The 14,548-nt window shown below is 38.1% G+C and overlaps 1 protein-coding gene across 1 annotated transcript in view; it reads right to left on the minus strand.

Moving 5' to 3' along the window:
• Positions 1 to 14,548, minus strand: part of trim23 (tripartite motif containing 23) — a 40,747-nt gene that overhangs the window by 20,972 nt on the left and 5,227 nt on the right. The window contains exons 2-5 of the mRNA XM_063043010.1: positions 10,801 to 10,963; positions 9,410 to 9,531; positions 8,264 to 8,542; positions 248 to 430 (exon numbers count right to left, since the gene is read on the minus strand). Coding sequence (XP_062899080.1) covers positions 248 to 430; positions 8,264 to 8,542; positions 9,410 to 9,531; positions 10,801 to 10,963 — 747 coding nt within the window. The remainder of the gene's footprint in view (positions 1 to 247; positions 431 to 8,263; positions 8,543 to 9,409; positions 9,532 to 10,800; positions 10,964 to 14,548) is intronic.

The following is a 14,548-nucleotide window of genomic DNA, read 5'->3' on the forward strand; positions in this document are numbered from 1 at the left end:
TTGTGTGTGAATTACGTACTGTGCTGTGTACCTTGGTCTGGAAGAATGTTGTTTCATTGGGCGATAAACATGTATATGACTAAATGACGATAAACTTGAAGTTGAATATGACAATATTTAATAGCACTAAAATGAAGCAATGGAAAATATTTATGGCAATAGTGCTGTGGTAAATCTATAAAGAAATCCATCGTACTTAAACAATAGGCAAGAACACTAAATCCCTTAAAAGATGCGTGAGACTTACATGTTCAGTGTGAGCCATTCCAATTCGGTTTTCTACTATTTGTTCTCCTCCTTCAACTTTATGAATAATCTCACCTAGTTTTCTGGAATAGTCAGAGATTTCCTCCGTAAAAGTGCGAATGCAGTGTGCCATATCCAAAATGGATGCACGAATTTGATCTGCTTCTGTTTCTAAGAGTATATTCTGTGATTTAGAAAAAATTAAAACATGGATTACAAAGATAGTATCACTAAGCAATAGTTCTTCACTTCTACTTAAAGTTCTTAATACAAACTCCCACCAATAATTATTTTTCAATTGCACAAAGCCAAATAGTATTTTTCTAGATTATTCAGTTTAAACCCATTTCTTAGCAGCAGCAACAGGTGGATTAATTTTTCAGTAAGATTACTACCGTTACTGTATGTCATAGTTTGGTCAAAATATGCCCAAGGTTGTTGAACAACTTTTAAAATAGTACCTCAGCATTACCAGCAGCAAAGATTCAACTGGCTCAGTTCCTAACAAATGACAAGAATTACTTTATATGTTTACATCATCAGTGACACTGGTTTCCAAAAAAAAATCTTGAATAAATTATCATATATAGGAACTAATTCAAAGCTTAGGGATAAGATTTTCAGTTACAAATGCTGCTAACACATTAAATTATCAAATTCAACAATTAGTCACGAACTTCCTAAACCATTTCCAGAACAATATCAGTTGCTTATCAAGTCAATTACACACATTTTCTGCTTCCATATGAATGGAAGTAGCAGGCAATTTAGTGATTAGCAGGGAAGTGGCAACTGATTTGTGATGAAAACCAGAAATCGGGGTCATCAAGGGAATGGCGGCGTAAGGAAAAGGTCTCTCGACAAAAAAGAAGGTAAACTGCCCCAAAATCGAATTTAGACAAATACTTAATATTGCATAACTATATTAATAAAAGGGGCAAGGATGATGTCTAAGAACAAGAATAAAAAGTCCTCTTCGAAGGCTGATAAACATAAAGAGATGCAGCAAGGCGAAGGGCCTAGCTCTCCCACGGCAAGCCAGGACGGAGATAATGAGGGGGAATCGGTGACTCTGTCTTTGATTCTCGGAGAGATTCGCGAGTTCCGACAAGATAACAGCAAACAGCTGGAAGATATTAAAGGAGAAATAGTAAAAACTAACTCGCAGATAGATGAAGCCGAAGCGAGGATTGTTGGAATTGAAGAGAAGCTACAAAATGCCGAGGAAGTGATAGCAGAAATGCTGAAGCTACAAGACCAACTCCAGTGGAAACTAATAGATCAAGAAGGCCGCTCGAGAAGGGAAAATGTGAGGATCTACGGAGTTCCCGAAGGAACCGAAGGTAAACCCGGATTGATGATTCCCTTCGTGGAGAAGCTGCTTAGAGAGAACCTTGATATACCGGCCGCAAAAGACCTACAGATAGAAAGGGCTCACCGTGCGTTGGCACCACAGCCTCCGGCAGGCACCCAGCCCAGATCGATTCTGATCAGATTTCTCAGTTACAGAACGAAGGAAGAGGTGCTTAAAAGAGCATGGCAAAAGAAAGGTTTCATGTGGAACAACTGTAAAATCAGTTTAGACCACGACTACGCACCGGGGATTTTTGCCAGGTGGAAGGAATATACGGAAACACGGAGAGTCCTGAAGGAAAACAACATCAGATTCCAGACCCTGTATCCAGCTCGGCTGAGAGTCTTTTACGACGAAGGGACAAAAACTTACGCTACGGTGGAGGAGGCAACGTCGGACCTGGCGGACCGGGGACTACCTATTAAAGTTATCACCCAACCGGAGTTGCTACTGGAGAGGATTCGGCAGAAGTCGTGGCAGTCAGTGGGGCGAAGACGCTCCACTCGAACCAGAGTGTCAAACTACAAGGAAAAGCTGCAAATATTCAGACGCGAATGTACAGAGAATACAGATTAATTAAGAGAAATGACTGAAAAGAGTAAATCGGACTTAAAAGTAAAATGAAAACTGGTAACTGAAAATAATCTAGGCGGAATAACTTGAATGATAGCAATATGGTCGAGACATAAATAGGAGAAAATTCTCTATGATTATTCAAACTGTTGAGGGCCCTCTAACACAGGGTGAAGATAGAGGTTATCCCTCTGAACTGAGGCGGGTCGGTGCTCAGGCCTCACTGTGGGAAGTCGGGGAAAATTCTCAAATGTTATACGTTCAGAAATGTCTAGGGTGTGGTTATATGTCTTGGTTTACTGTTGAGAAGGGATTGCTTACTGTTTGGTTAGAAAAGGAGAGTGCTTTTTTTCTACTAGAGAAAAATGCAAACTGAATTGGTAAAAATAATTTCCTATAATGTTAATGGGGTTTTGAATCCAATTAAAAGAAATAAGATTATGTCTAAATTGAAAAAAGAGAGGGCACAAATAGCTTTCCTCTAGGAAACACATATGAGCCAATCTGAACATGGAAAATTAAAAAGAATGGGCTTTAAGCATGTATTTTATTCATCATATAAATTGAGTCACAAAAGAGGGGTAGCTACTTTAATAGCAAGTACTCTTAATTATGAACATATTTCAGAGACTAGAGACAAAGAAGGACGGTTTGTAAAAATCACAGGAAGAATAGAAGGTACAGAAATAACATTGCTGAATGTTTATGCTCCTCCAGGTAATGAATGGTCATTTTATAGACACATTTTTGACCTAATGGTCAGTTCTTGAGGGGTAGTAATTTGTGGAGGGGATTTTAATATTAGATTAAATCCTATATTAGATTCTTCAAGAATAGTTACTCAGAATAAACCTCTGACTCGGGAAGTGAATTCATTGATGGAGGAGTTGGGAATTATAGATGTCTGGAGGGAATTACACCCTACTAGTAAAGATTATACATATTACTCTTTCCCTCATTCAGCCTATTCAAGGATAGACTATTTCTTTATCTTTAATACAGATAGACTCAGGATAAAAAACTGTAATATTGCAACAATTGATCTGTCGGATCATAGCCCAGTCTCTATGTCTCTAATCCTGGAAAGGAAAATGAGGAAAACACTATGGAGGCTAAACTCACATATACTTAATAACCCAAAAGTAATGGAGAGATTAAGGGGAGAAATCAAAGAATATCTAGACCTTAATGACACGGGAGAAACATCACCAGTGATTTTATGGGATACATTGAAAGCTGTACTGAGAGGGAAAATTATTTCCATTACTACTCACATGAAAAAAATCAATGCACAAAAATTAGCAGATCTTCAAGGAAAATTAAAACAACTTCAAGTTGGAGATAGCAACAAAAGTAATTCAAATCGAAAACAGGAAATTAGGAAATTGCAAAGTGAAATTGATGATATTTATACGTTGGAAACTCAAAGAAATATTCTTTACCTGAGACAAAAGAATTATGAAGTAGGAGGTAAATCAGCTAGATTATTAGCATATAAATTACGAAAACAACAAGCAGACAATACAATTCATAAAATAAAGAATCCAAAGACAAAGCTTGTGGAGAGTACAATAGGGAAAATTCAAGAGAGTTTTGAAACGTATTATCGAGAGCTGTACTCCCAACCCCGGGCCCCCAATGAGCCCTATATAGACAGTGTATTGAATTTTCTAGATCTATCTAAACTTACAGATTTACAAAATGAAAGTTTATTAGAACCAGTAACTGTCAAAGAACTGAACGTGGCCATCTCTAGGTTAAAGGCTGGAAAGTCCCTGGGTTCTGATGGGTTTACCTCAGAGTGGCACAAGTCCCTGAAGACACAGTTAGCCCCATTACTACTTAACACCTTTAATTGGATCTTGCAGAGAGGAGAAACTCCACCTTCCTGGAGAGAAGCGATTATTTCAGTTATTCCTAAAGAGGGTAAAGATAAACTAGAATGTGGCAATTATCGGCCAATTAGTGTTCTTAATTTAGATTACAAACTATTTGCATCTATATTAGCGCGCAGATTGGAAAAGCTTTTACCTGGCCTAATCCATTTAGACCAGACTGGATTTATTCAACAAAGACAAACACAGGACAACATAAGGAGAACTCTGCACATATTAGAACAGGTTAATAAGAACGAGACAGAGACAATGGTAGTAGGATTGGACGCTGAGAAAGCTTTTGATTCGGTTAGTTGGGCATTCCTATACAGAGTGTTAGGAAGATTCGGCTTTCAAGAAAGGTTTATTAAAGTAATTCAGACTCTGTATGACAGCCCAACAGCCCGAATTAAGATAAATGGGGACCTCTCTGACTCCTTCATTTTAGAGAGAGGCACTAGACAGGGATGCCCAATTTCTCCTCTCCTTTTTGCGCTATATATTGAACCACTTGCCCAACTAATAAGACAGAGCGAAATCGTAAAAGGTATCAAGATGGCAGGGATTGAACAGAAAGTGGCGTTATTCGCAGATGATGTTTTGGTCTATCTGAGTGAACCAGAAAAATCATTTATAGGATTGTTTACACTGTTGGATGACTTTGGGAAAATATCAGGTTATAAAATAAATGTAAAGAAAACGCAGGTTATGTCCCTAAATTATACACCATCCAAAAAATTGCAGGATATATACGATCTTAAGTGGGAAGCTAAATCATTAAAATATTTAGGAATAACCCTGCCGAAGGATCTTTCAACACTGTCACAGGTAAATTATGGGCCATTAATCTCAGAGATAAAAGCAGATATGCATAGATGGAATCTTATCCCCTTTTTAAGTTTAAATTCAAGGATAAATACTATAAAAATGAATATTCTTCCTCAGTTATTATATCTTTTCTGTACTTTACCAGTGGAGGTGGATGATAATCAATTCAGGGAATGGGACAAATGGATTTCCCGCTTCATTTGGCAAGGAAGGAAACCTAGAATTCGATATAACACCTTACAGTTAGGGAAGGAAAGAGGAGGTATGGTTCTTCCTTGCCTGAGAAATTATTTTTATGCCTCACAGATAACCCCTCTGTTATATTGGTGTAATAGGGAATATAAGGCTAGATGGAAGGAAATAGAATTTAGATTAGTTGACAGTTTTCCTCTTCAGGCCTCAATAGCTGACAAAGGATTGATGGCCCAGTTGGAAAAATTTAATAATGCTTGGATAAATCTTACATTAAAAGTATGGCAGAAGGTGGTTAATTCATGTGAAATTAATAACATGCTAAAACTCTTTAGATGGTGTGCATATGATACCGAATTCCTTCCCAACAGAGGAGATAAAAGATTTGAGCTATGGATAAAGAAAGGTCTTACAACCTACCTCTCATTTATAGATAAAAGAGTATTACAAAGTTTCCAAATCCTGCAGGACAAACATGGCCTAGAACATAATGACTTTTTTAGGTACCTTCAAATACGAAACTATGTTAACCAGAGTTGTAGATATACAGACCTATCAACAGTAGAATTAGAATTTTTCAAGATTCTGAATTGGGCTTGCAGTTCAATACCTAGTAAATCAGTTTCTCGCCTATATAATGCACTCTCCCATGCTAAAAATGTAAATACACTGTATATTAAAGAGAAGTGGGAGAAAGAAGCGGGGTTGGTACTTTCAGAGGAGGCTTGGGGGAAAATCTGCAGCTTTCAATGGTCCTCGACTAATTCTTTGACTTGGAGAGAACATTGTTGGAAAAACATTATAAGATACTTCAAGACCCCATATCAGGAAAAATATAAAGATACAAATGTGATGTGTTGGAGAAGGTGCGGCTCCAAGGAGGCAAATCATTTTCATATTTTCTGGGATTGCCCTAAATTAAGTCTATTTTGGGAAGGTATTCATAGAACATTAGTTAAGGTACTTAGGTCCCAGATACCTCTGAACTTTGAGACGCTCTATTTGGGGCATGTATTGTTCCTTGAACAGAAGGAAGATATAAAGTTGCTGCAGGCCCTCTTAGCGGCAAGTAAGAAATCAATCACTAGAAAATGGCTAAATCCAATACCACCTACATTAGAAGATTGGCACGAAATTATCTTGGAAATATTTAAAATGGAAAAGTTGACATACTCCCTGAGAACTCAAAAAGAAACATTTTATCAAATCTGGAATAAATGGATTGAATATATAACCCCAATGCGAGCAGACTTTAGATGACTCTCCTAATGATTTATATTGCTCTTCTCATCAACACAGTAATATTGCTAACGTAAGCACCCCTAGTCTAAATGTTTGTTGTTTTTTTTTGGAAAATAGAGAATTAACACAAGTAAAGGGAAAGATTTGGGAACGGGATAAAAAAAAATGAAAAAATTAAGTAAATAAGTACATAGGGATTGGATAATTATGTCTGCGGGCAGGAACAAGCACGAACAAATTGGGATATAAACACCTACAATGGTTGGTATATAGGCTTGTATGCAACATTTTGGACCAGTGGAAATGGTCCAGAAGGGTTGTATGGAAACTATTATTACCATTTTTCTTAACAACTAATTTCATTACTTAGCCTAATAGGTTAGATTTACCACAGTACATAATTATCTATTTAAATGTTTATTTTGCTTTTATATCATCTCAATGTGTACTTAAGAATGTATAAATAATTGTAGTTTTATACATATAAAAAAATGGAAAAGGTTATATGTGTGAAAAAAGTACATAATAATTGTGAACTCCTTATCCAAATAAAAATAAAATTAAAAAAAAAGAAAACCAGAAATCAAGCTGTGCTATCAGGAGATTCTGGGATCAAACTTAAGTCTGGAAAGAAAGCGACCAAAACAATGCATGTCTGAGGTGAAAGCCATAAGAACATCAAAAATAACAACAGAAGCAGACCATTTGGCCCTTCAAACTGGCTCTGCTATTCAGCATCATAGCTGACCTTGTACATCAACTCCATTCACCTGCATTATTCACAGATATCTTGATTATTCAACCATTCAAAAATCAATCTGTTTTCAGTGCAACCAATGACAGTCTCCTCGATGCTCCCAAAACAGATTTCCAAAGATCCATTACCCTCTTAAGTCCTAAAGTCCTTGGTTTTTGACTCATTTTTCATATGCTCTGCTAAATTCTGAATTCTGTAAGTCTCAATGATGAGATCACCTCTTATCCTTCCAAGCATGAGAAAATAGAGCCAAACCTATTAACTTTTATCCTCATAGACAAACCCAATATTCCTGGAACCAGTCTAGTGAATTTTCAATGCATTCCTTTTATTACCAATGTCTCCCTCTTTAGTTAGGAGATCAAAACTGTATGTTGTTTTTTCCAGATTATGGTCTCAGTAAGATCCTATATAGTAAGGCATCTTAATTCTTCTACACCATTTACCGTCCTAATTGCCTCCTCAACTGTACATTATCTTTCTGTCACTTATGCACAAGGAAGTCCAGGTCCCTTTGAACATCAAAAGTGCCCCTCTACAAGAAATTTGGATGATCTGCACTTGTGATTGTGGAAAACAGACACACCCAGGTGAAGCAGGGAAAAAAAAGTTTCTTGGAGAATAGTAAAAGTTTGAAATTAGCTACTGGAGGCTGGTACATGGTTATTTTGTTGAGCAAGTTTATGATGTGAAGTAGAGAAATTTATAACACAGGTAACCCCACAGTACTTATAATGGCATTTAACTATGTAGTGACCCAAAATTCCTTGGAAATTAGTGCAATGGTATTTTTAGGAAGAATATTAACTTTTAAAAATTGATTTTGAATTAGAGAAAATAATGCAGAAAAGGGTTGAATAATCGAATGTCATTAATAAAGAGCATATCAGGCCTCAGGAGCTCTTTGTCACCCAAATTAGACACAAATTACATTCTACTATCTTACTGAAGAGAAAGAATCAAGTAATCACTCTTCTAAGGTTTTTAAAAAATATAGCAATCATGTTAAGCTTGAAAAGAAACAATATTTCGCTAGTCTCACACTGTATTCAGTGCTAACATTCCGATTTTTAATCCATACATCCTGTACAAAAACTACCTTATATGTTAATTTATTACTTCCACTCTAAATATTATGATGCAAGACAAGGTTTAAAAATATAGAATATATACTCAACACATTAAAACTATAAATACCTTGTGTCCTTGATGCTTAGCATATTCCTTGCATACACAGCACATCAAGGGACTTGATTGACATCCTTCTTCTAAACAAACAAATTCAATTGCATGCACTTGGTGTTGAGAGCACATGGTTTTCTCATGTGGTTTGTCAGCCAGAGGTACTCTTCGATGTTTGGCCAACGTCCGTGTGGAGTGTGTTAATTGGGAGCAGTCCGCACAAAGATGAGTTGCACACACAGTACAATACATGGATGCATCGTGGTTTTCATCTTCATCACAGCGGATAATACGCTTCATAAATATTTAAACATAGAAAGTAAAATGTTAACTTGTGTATAATCAAGTAGCAAACATTTTTTCCTGTCCAATTCAAACTAGTTTTCTGCACAAACTATACGACAAAAAAAGGTACACCAAAGGCATATAATCATTCCAGTAATATTATAGAGTAGAATAAACTCTACATTGTGTACATTATTATGAAGCAACATACTTTAAATTACTTTGCAGAATGCACCATATTTATATATCGTTAATTATAATGACCGTTTACTGCCCTAGCAAAATACATACTTCAAGTTCTTTGCTTGAGGCCCTGCTCTACTTGAAGTTTTATGTTTTTGTTCAAGCCCTGATAATAGAAGGAAGCCTTAAAACACCCACACTTCTCCATCCACACTCCTTCACAAACCCACACCTAAAACAAGTTCATATAAACAATACACAAATATGTAAAAATCAAAACTGCAGATACTGAACATCTAAAATACAAACAGAAAATGCCTGAAAGATTTAGGTGGTCAGGATGCCTGTGGGAAGAATAACAGACAATATACAATTACACTTGGTATCATTTGTCATCAAAAGCTGAAATGAATTGTCCTTCCATTTACAGTATTTCCTTTGTTAAATTACCTACGCTTAAATATATCGCTTTGCAAATTTCCCAAAATAGCTGTAATCTTCTCTGAAGGACATGTCCAATTCCCTTTTGATACTTTCAAGCAATTTCAAAACAGCAATTATTTTTTCCTCTTCTAGTCTGCCTTTGGTATTTTAACCATTATCTTAAATTCGTGCCCGATTACCGATCCTTCCACTGACATATCACATGCATCCAGCACATCCACAGTTATTATGATATTAATAGCTACATACCTCTCCTGACACTGCCAGAACCTCATCAGAAGCTCCATGGGGACTGACAGTGCCATTCTGCAACCGTTCTAGGAGTTCCAGTAAAGCAAAGTTTTTCTTTAGACCCCAGATGCCTGAATCACCTGTCAAGTTAATTCATAATTATGTTTTTGGAATAATGTTATTTTCATAATTATGTTATTTTCAATTTTCCAATGATAGTAATTTTTCATATTTTTCCCAATCAAATACAATATCTAGGATTAAAATATTTCTTAACTCATTCAAACACTTTTGGATAGACCTAAGCATTGCAATCTTTCCTACATTCAGAATTTTGTGTATGCATATTAATATTCAATGAAGTCATAGATCCAAGTCTGAGGCGGCTAGATAAGGCGTGGCACACCTAGCAACACTGCTACCTCAAAGCTCCAGCAACCAAGCTTCAAACTACTTCTAGTGCTATTTGTGTAGAGATCGCATGTCCTCCTGTGACTCTGTGGGTTTTCTCTAGGTGCTTTGGTCATCTCCCATATTGACTAGTGTAATTGCCAGTATGCAACTAGAGTAATCTGGTGGAAGGAGGGGGATTTAGAAAGAATAAAGACTAGTATAAAATCCCTTAATAGTCAGTGTGGATTTGGAAATCTAAAGGGTTGCTTTCCATGTTGTAAGACTCCATAACTGGTCCTAACAAAGTTCTAAACTTTATTTGGCTTAATAAAATTTTCAGCTTGTCCATACAAACTCAACAGAATTTAATCACAAAATTTACTTCAAGCTTCCGTGGTTAACTGATGTTTTTATAATGTACAAACGAACCTCAGAATATTCAAAAGTTGATATAACAGTCAGGTATAATCATTGTAAATCACCTAGATAAAGTAGAAAATGTACCAACCAACTTGTGGTTGGGATGTCAATCCCCATTTGCAAGATGACATGAATAGATGATTCATGTTATAATGTTGGTTGAGGATCTAGCATAGTGGGGAGGGGGAAGCAGGTATGTAAACGGCACTCAATGTTATGGAAGTAGACATTAATATGCAACCTTCTTCTCCCATTAAATAACTGCCACTTACTGGGCAAAATACAATTTTCAAGTGTGTTACAGAAAGTGCATTTTTTTTCTTGCCAATGTCCATTATGCCAAACTTCTTTTATAACATTGTTGCACAGGTGTAAAATGATCTAGCGACAGCCTTACAAAGCACAGATTACACTAAGGTAATTAAGGTATTATGGTAATTAACATTATAATAGGGAAATAAAATGCAAATTAAAATTAGTAATTTGTAAATGAAATACATAAAATTGACCCTATTTTAAAATGCAATAGAAGTAATGCAAATTGCAGGATTGATTAAGAAATTCAAATCACTAGAACCATAAATTCCTGGACTAACCTAGTTCAGTCACCTGTCGGTCAAATGGACAACGTACTGCTCTCCCCTGAAGTGGAAGGCGGGTGAGACAATCATGGCAGACTGTATGACCACAAAGGAGTAAACGAGGTACTTTGTCACCTTGCAGACTGAAAACATCTTCACAAACTCCACATTCTAAAACCTAAAAATTAAGAGTCTCAAAGAGATTATGCAACATAGGACAGTGTTAAACAATATAAAGATTTTACACATTTCATTCCTGAAATATAGCAGCGGATTTGGGGGTTTGAGAGTGGGGGAAAGAAAGCATCACAACCATTTACAGGGGCAAAGCAATGAAACTGATTGCTTGGAGTTTGTGGAATGGACCATATTCAAAGATTCATGTTCGGATCTGAATGATTTTGCCACAGCAATCACCAACTTCATCAAGTTCAGTGTACATATGATATAGGAGCAAAATTAGGTCGTTCAGCTCATTGAGTCTGCTCCACCATTCCATCATGGCTGATCCCGGATCCCAATCAACCCCATACACCCGCCTACTCGCCATATCCTTTGATGCCCTGACCGATCAGAAAACTATCAACTTACATCTTAAATATACCCACGGACTTGGCCTCCAACGGAGTCTGTGGCAGAGCATTCCACAGATTCACCACCCTGTGGCTAAAGAAAAGTCCTCCTTACCTCTGTTCCAAAAGGTCACCCCTCAATTTTGAGGCTGTGCCTCTAGTTTTGGATACCCTCCACCCTATCTCGTCCTTTCAACATTAGTTAGGTTTCAATGAGATCCCCACACATTCTTCTAAGTTCTAGTGATTACAGGGCCAAAGCTACCAAACACTCCTTTCATTCCCAGAAACATCCCCGTGAACCTCCTTTCCAATGACAACCCATCCTTTCTGAGATATGGGGCCAAATACTCCAAGTGCAGCCTGACTAGTGTCTTATAAGCCCTCAGCATTATCTCCTTGCTTTTATATTTCCCAACACTGTATTCCATCTGCCACTTTTTCACCCATTCTTCCAATTTGTCTAAGTCCTGCTGCAATCACATTGCTTACTCGGCACTACCTACCCGTCCACCTATCTTCGTATCATCCGCAAACTTCGCCACAAAGCCATCGATTCCATTATCCAAATCACTGATAAACAATGACAAAAACAGTAGTCCCAATACTAACCCAAGGAACACCACTAGTCACTGGCAGCCAACCAAAAAAGGCCACCTTTATTCCCCCTCACTGCCTCTTGCCTGTCAGCCATTCCTCTATCAATGCCAGTATCTTTCCTGTAACACCATAGGATTTTATCTTGTTAAGCAGCCTCATGTGTGGCACTTTATCAAATGCCTTTTGAAAATCCAAGTAAACAGCATCCACTGCCTTTCCTTTGTCCACCCTGCTCGTTACTTCCTCGAAGAACTCTAAAACAGATTTGTCAGACAAGATTTACCTTTACAGAAACCATGCTGACTTTGATTTAGTTTGTCATTAGTCTCCAAGTACCTCGAAACCTCATCCTTAATCTTTCCCAACAACTGAGGTTAGGCTAACTGGTCTATAATTTCCTTTCTTTTGCCTTCCTCTCTTCTTGAAGAGTGGAGTGGCATTTGCAATCTGTCAGTCCTCCGGGACCATGCAATAATCAAGCAATTAGAAACTTAGAAACATAGAAAACCCACAGCACAATACAGGCCCTTCGGCCCACAAAGCTATGCCAAACATGTCCTTACCTTAGAAATTACCTAGGGTTACCATAGCCCTCTATTTTTCTAAGCTCCATGTACCTATCCAGGAATCTCTTAAAAGACTCTATCATACTCTTGAAAGATCCGTTACCTCTTCAGCAACCTCTCTCAGGACTCTGGGATATAGTCACCTGGACCAGATGGACTTATCTACCTTAAGAGTTTGCCTAGCACTTTTTCCTTTGTAATAGCAAAGGCACTCACTCCTCATCCCTGACACTAACAGACCTTTGACACACTGCTTGTGTCTTCCACAGTGAAGACTGATGAAAAGTACTCATTAAGTTCATCTGCCATTTCTTTGTCCTCCATTACTACCTCACCAGCATCCCAAACTAGAAATCATGGATGAACCAGAACATTCTGCTGGGAGCAAGATCTGTGGCGTTCATGACCGGCAATTCAGAACCCTACCAGTGGAGAACAGAACATTATGACAAGGAATACGCCTGTCAACGCACAATATCTGTGCTAAATACAATACCAAATTAAACTATCTCTTCTGCATACAAATTTCTCTACCTTTACATTCCCTGCATATTCATTTGCCTTTCTAAAAGCTCTGACAGTTCACCCAGGCACCCAAGAATCTCTGCAATAAGCTTGCCCCACGCATTTCCTTTAAACCTTCCTCCTCTTATCTTAATACGTGTCCTCATGTATTTGACATTTTTTCCCCAGGGAAAAATAATCTGATTGTTCACCCTATTTATGCCTTTCATAATTTAATTAACTTCCATCAGGTCTCCTCTCCAGCTCTGACATAACAGAGAAAACAACCCAACTTTGCCCATTCTCTCCTGACAGTTCACAACCTCAAATCCAAATAAACCTCTTGTGCATCCTTTCCAAAGCCTCATGTTCTTCCAGCAATGGAGCAACCAGAATTGCACACAATATTCCAGATGGGGCCTCCCAAAGTTTTGTATTTCTGCAGCCCAACTTCCTTACTCTTACTCAGTGGTCTGATCAATGCACACCATATGCCTTCTTTACCACCCTATCCACTATAGGAATCAATTGACCCAAGAGAGTGGGGTGAGGAAAGGGAGAGGTGTCCTTCTTTATACATGCATGTCTGCTCTTACTTATGCTGTTAGGATCCAACCTCAATTTTAACCGCATGGCCCAAACTTGGACGTTGCTATAGTCATAGTCATAGCCATACTTTATTAATCCCGGGGAAAATTGGTTTTCGTTACAGTTGCTCCATAAATAATAAATAGTAATAGAACCATAAATAGTTAAATAGTAATATGTAAATTATGCCAGTAAATTATGAAATAAGTCCAGGACCAGCCTATTGGCTCAGGATGTCTGATCCTCCAAGTAAAGTTTGATGGCCACAGGCAGGAATGACTTCCTATGACATTCAGTGCTGCATCTCGGTGGAATGAGTCTCTGGCTGAATGTACTCCTGTGCCCACCCAGTACATTATGTAGTGGATGGGAGACATTGTCCAAGATGACATGCAACTTAGACAGCATCCTCTTTTCAGACACCACCGTGAGAGAGTCCAGTTCCATCCCCACATCACTGGCCTTACGGATGAGTTTGTTGATTCTGTTGGTGTCTGCCACCCTCAGCCTGCTGCCCCAGCACACAACAGCAAACATGATAGCACTGGCCACCACAGACTCGTAGAACATCCTCAGCATCGTCCGGCAGATGTTAAAGGACCTCAGTCTCCTCAGGAAATAGAGACGGCTCTGACCCTTCTTGTAGACAGCCTCAGTGTTCTTTGGCCAGTCCAGTTTATTGTCAATTCATATCGCCAGGTATTTGTAATCCTCCACCATGTCCACACTGACCCCCTGGAAGGAAACAGGGGTCACTGGTACCTTAGCTCTCCTCAGGTCTACCACCAGCTCCTTAGTCTTTTTCACATTAAGCTGCAGGTAATTCTGCTCACACCATGTGACAAAGTTTCCTACTGTAGCCCTGTACTCAGCCTCATCTCCCTTGCTGATGCATCCAACTATGGCAGAGTCATCCGAAAACTTCTGAAGATG

Source organism: Mobula hypostoma, chromosome 3, assembly GCF_963921235.1.
Source record: "Mobula hypostoma chromosome 3, sMobHyp1.1, whole genome shotgun sequence".
NCBI lineage: Eukaryota > Metazoa > Chordata > Chondrichthyes > Myliobatiformes > Myliobatidae > Mobula > Mobula hypostoma.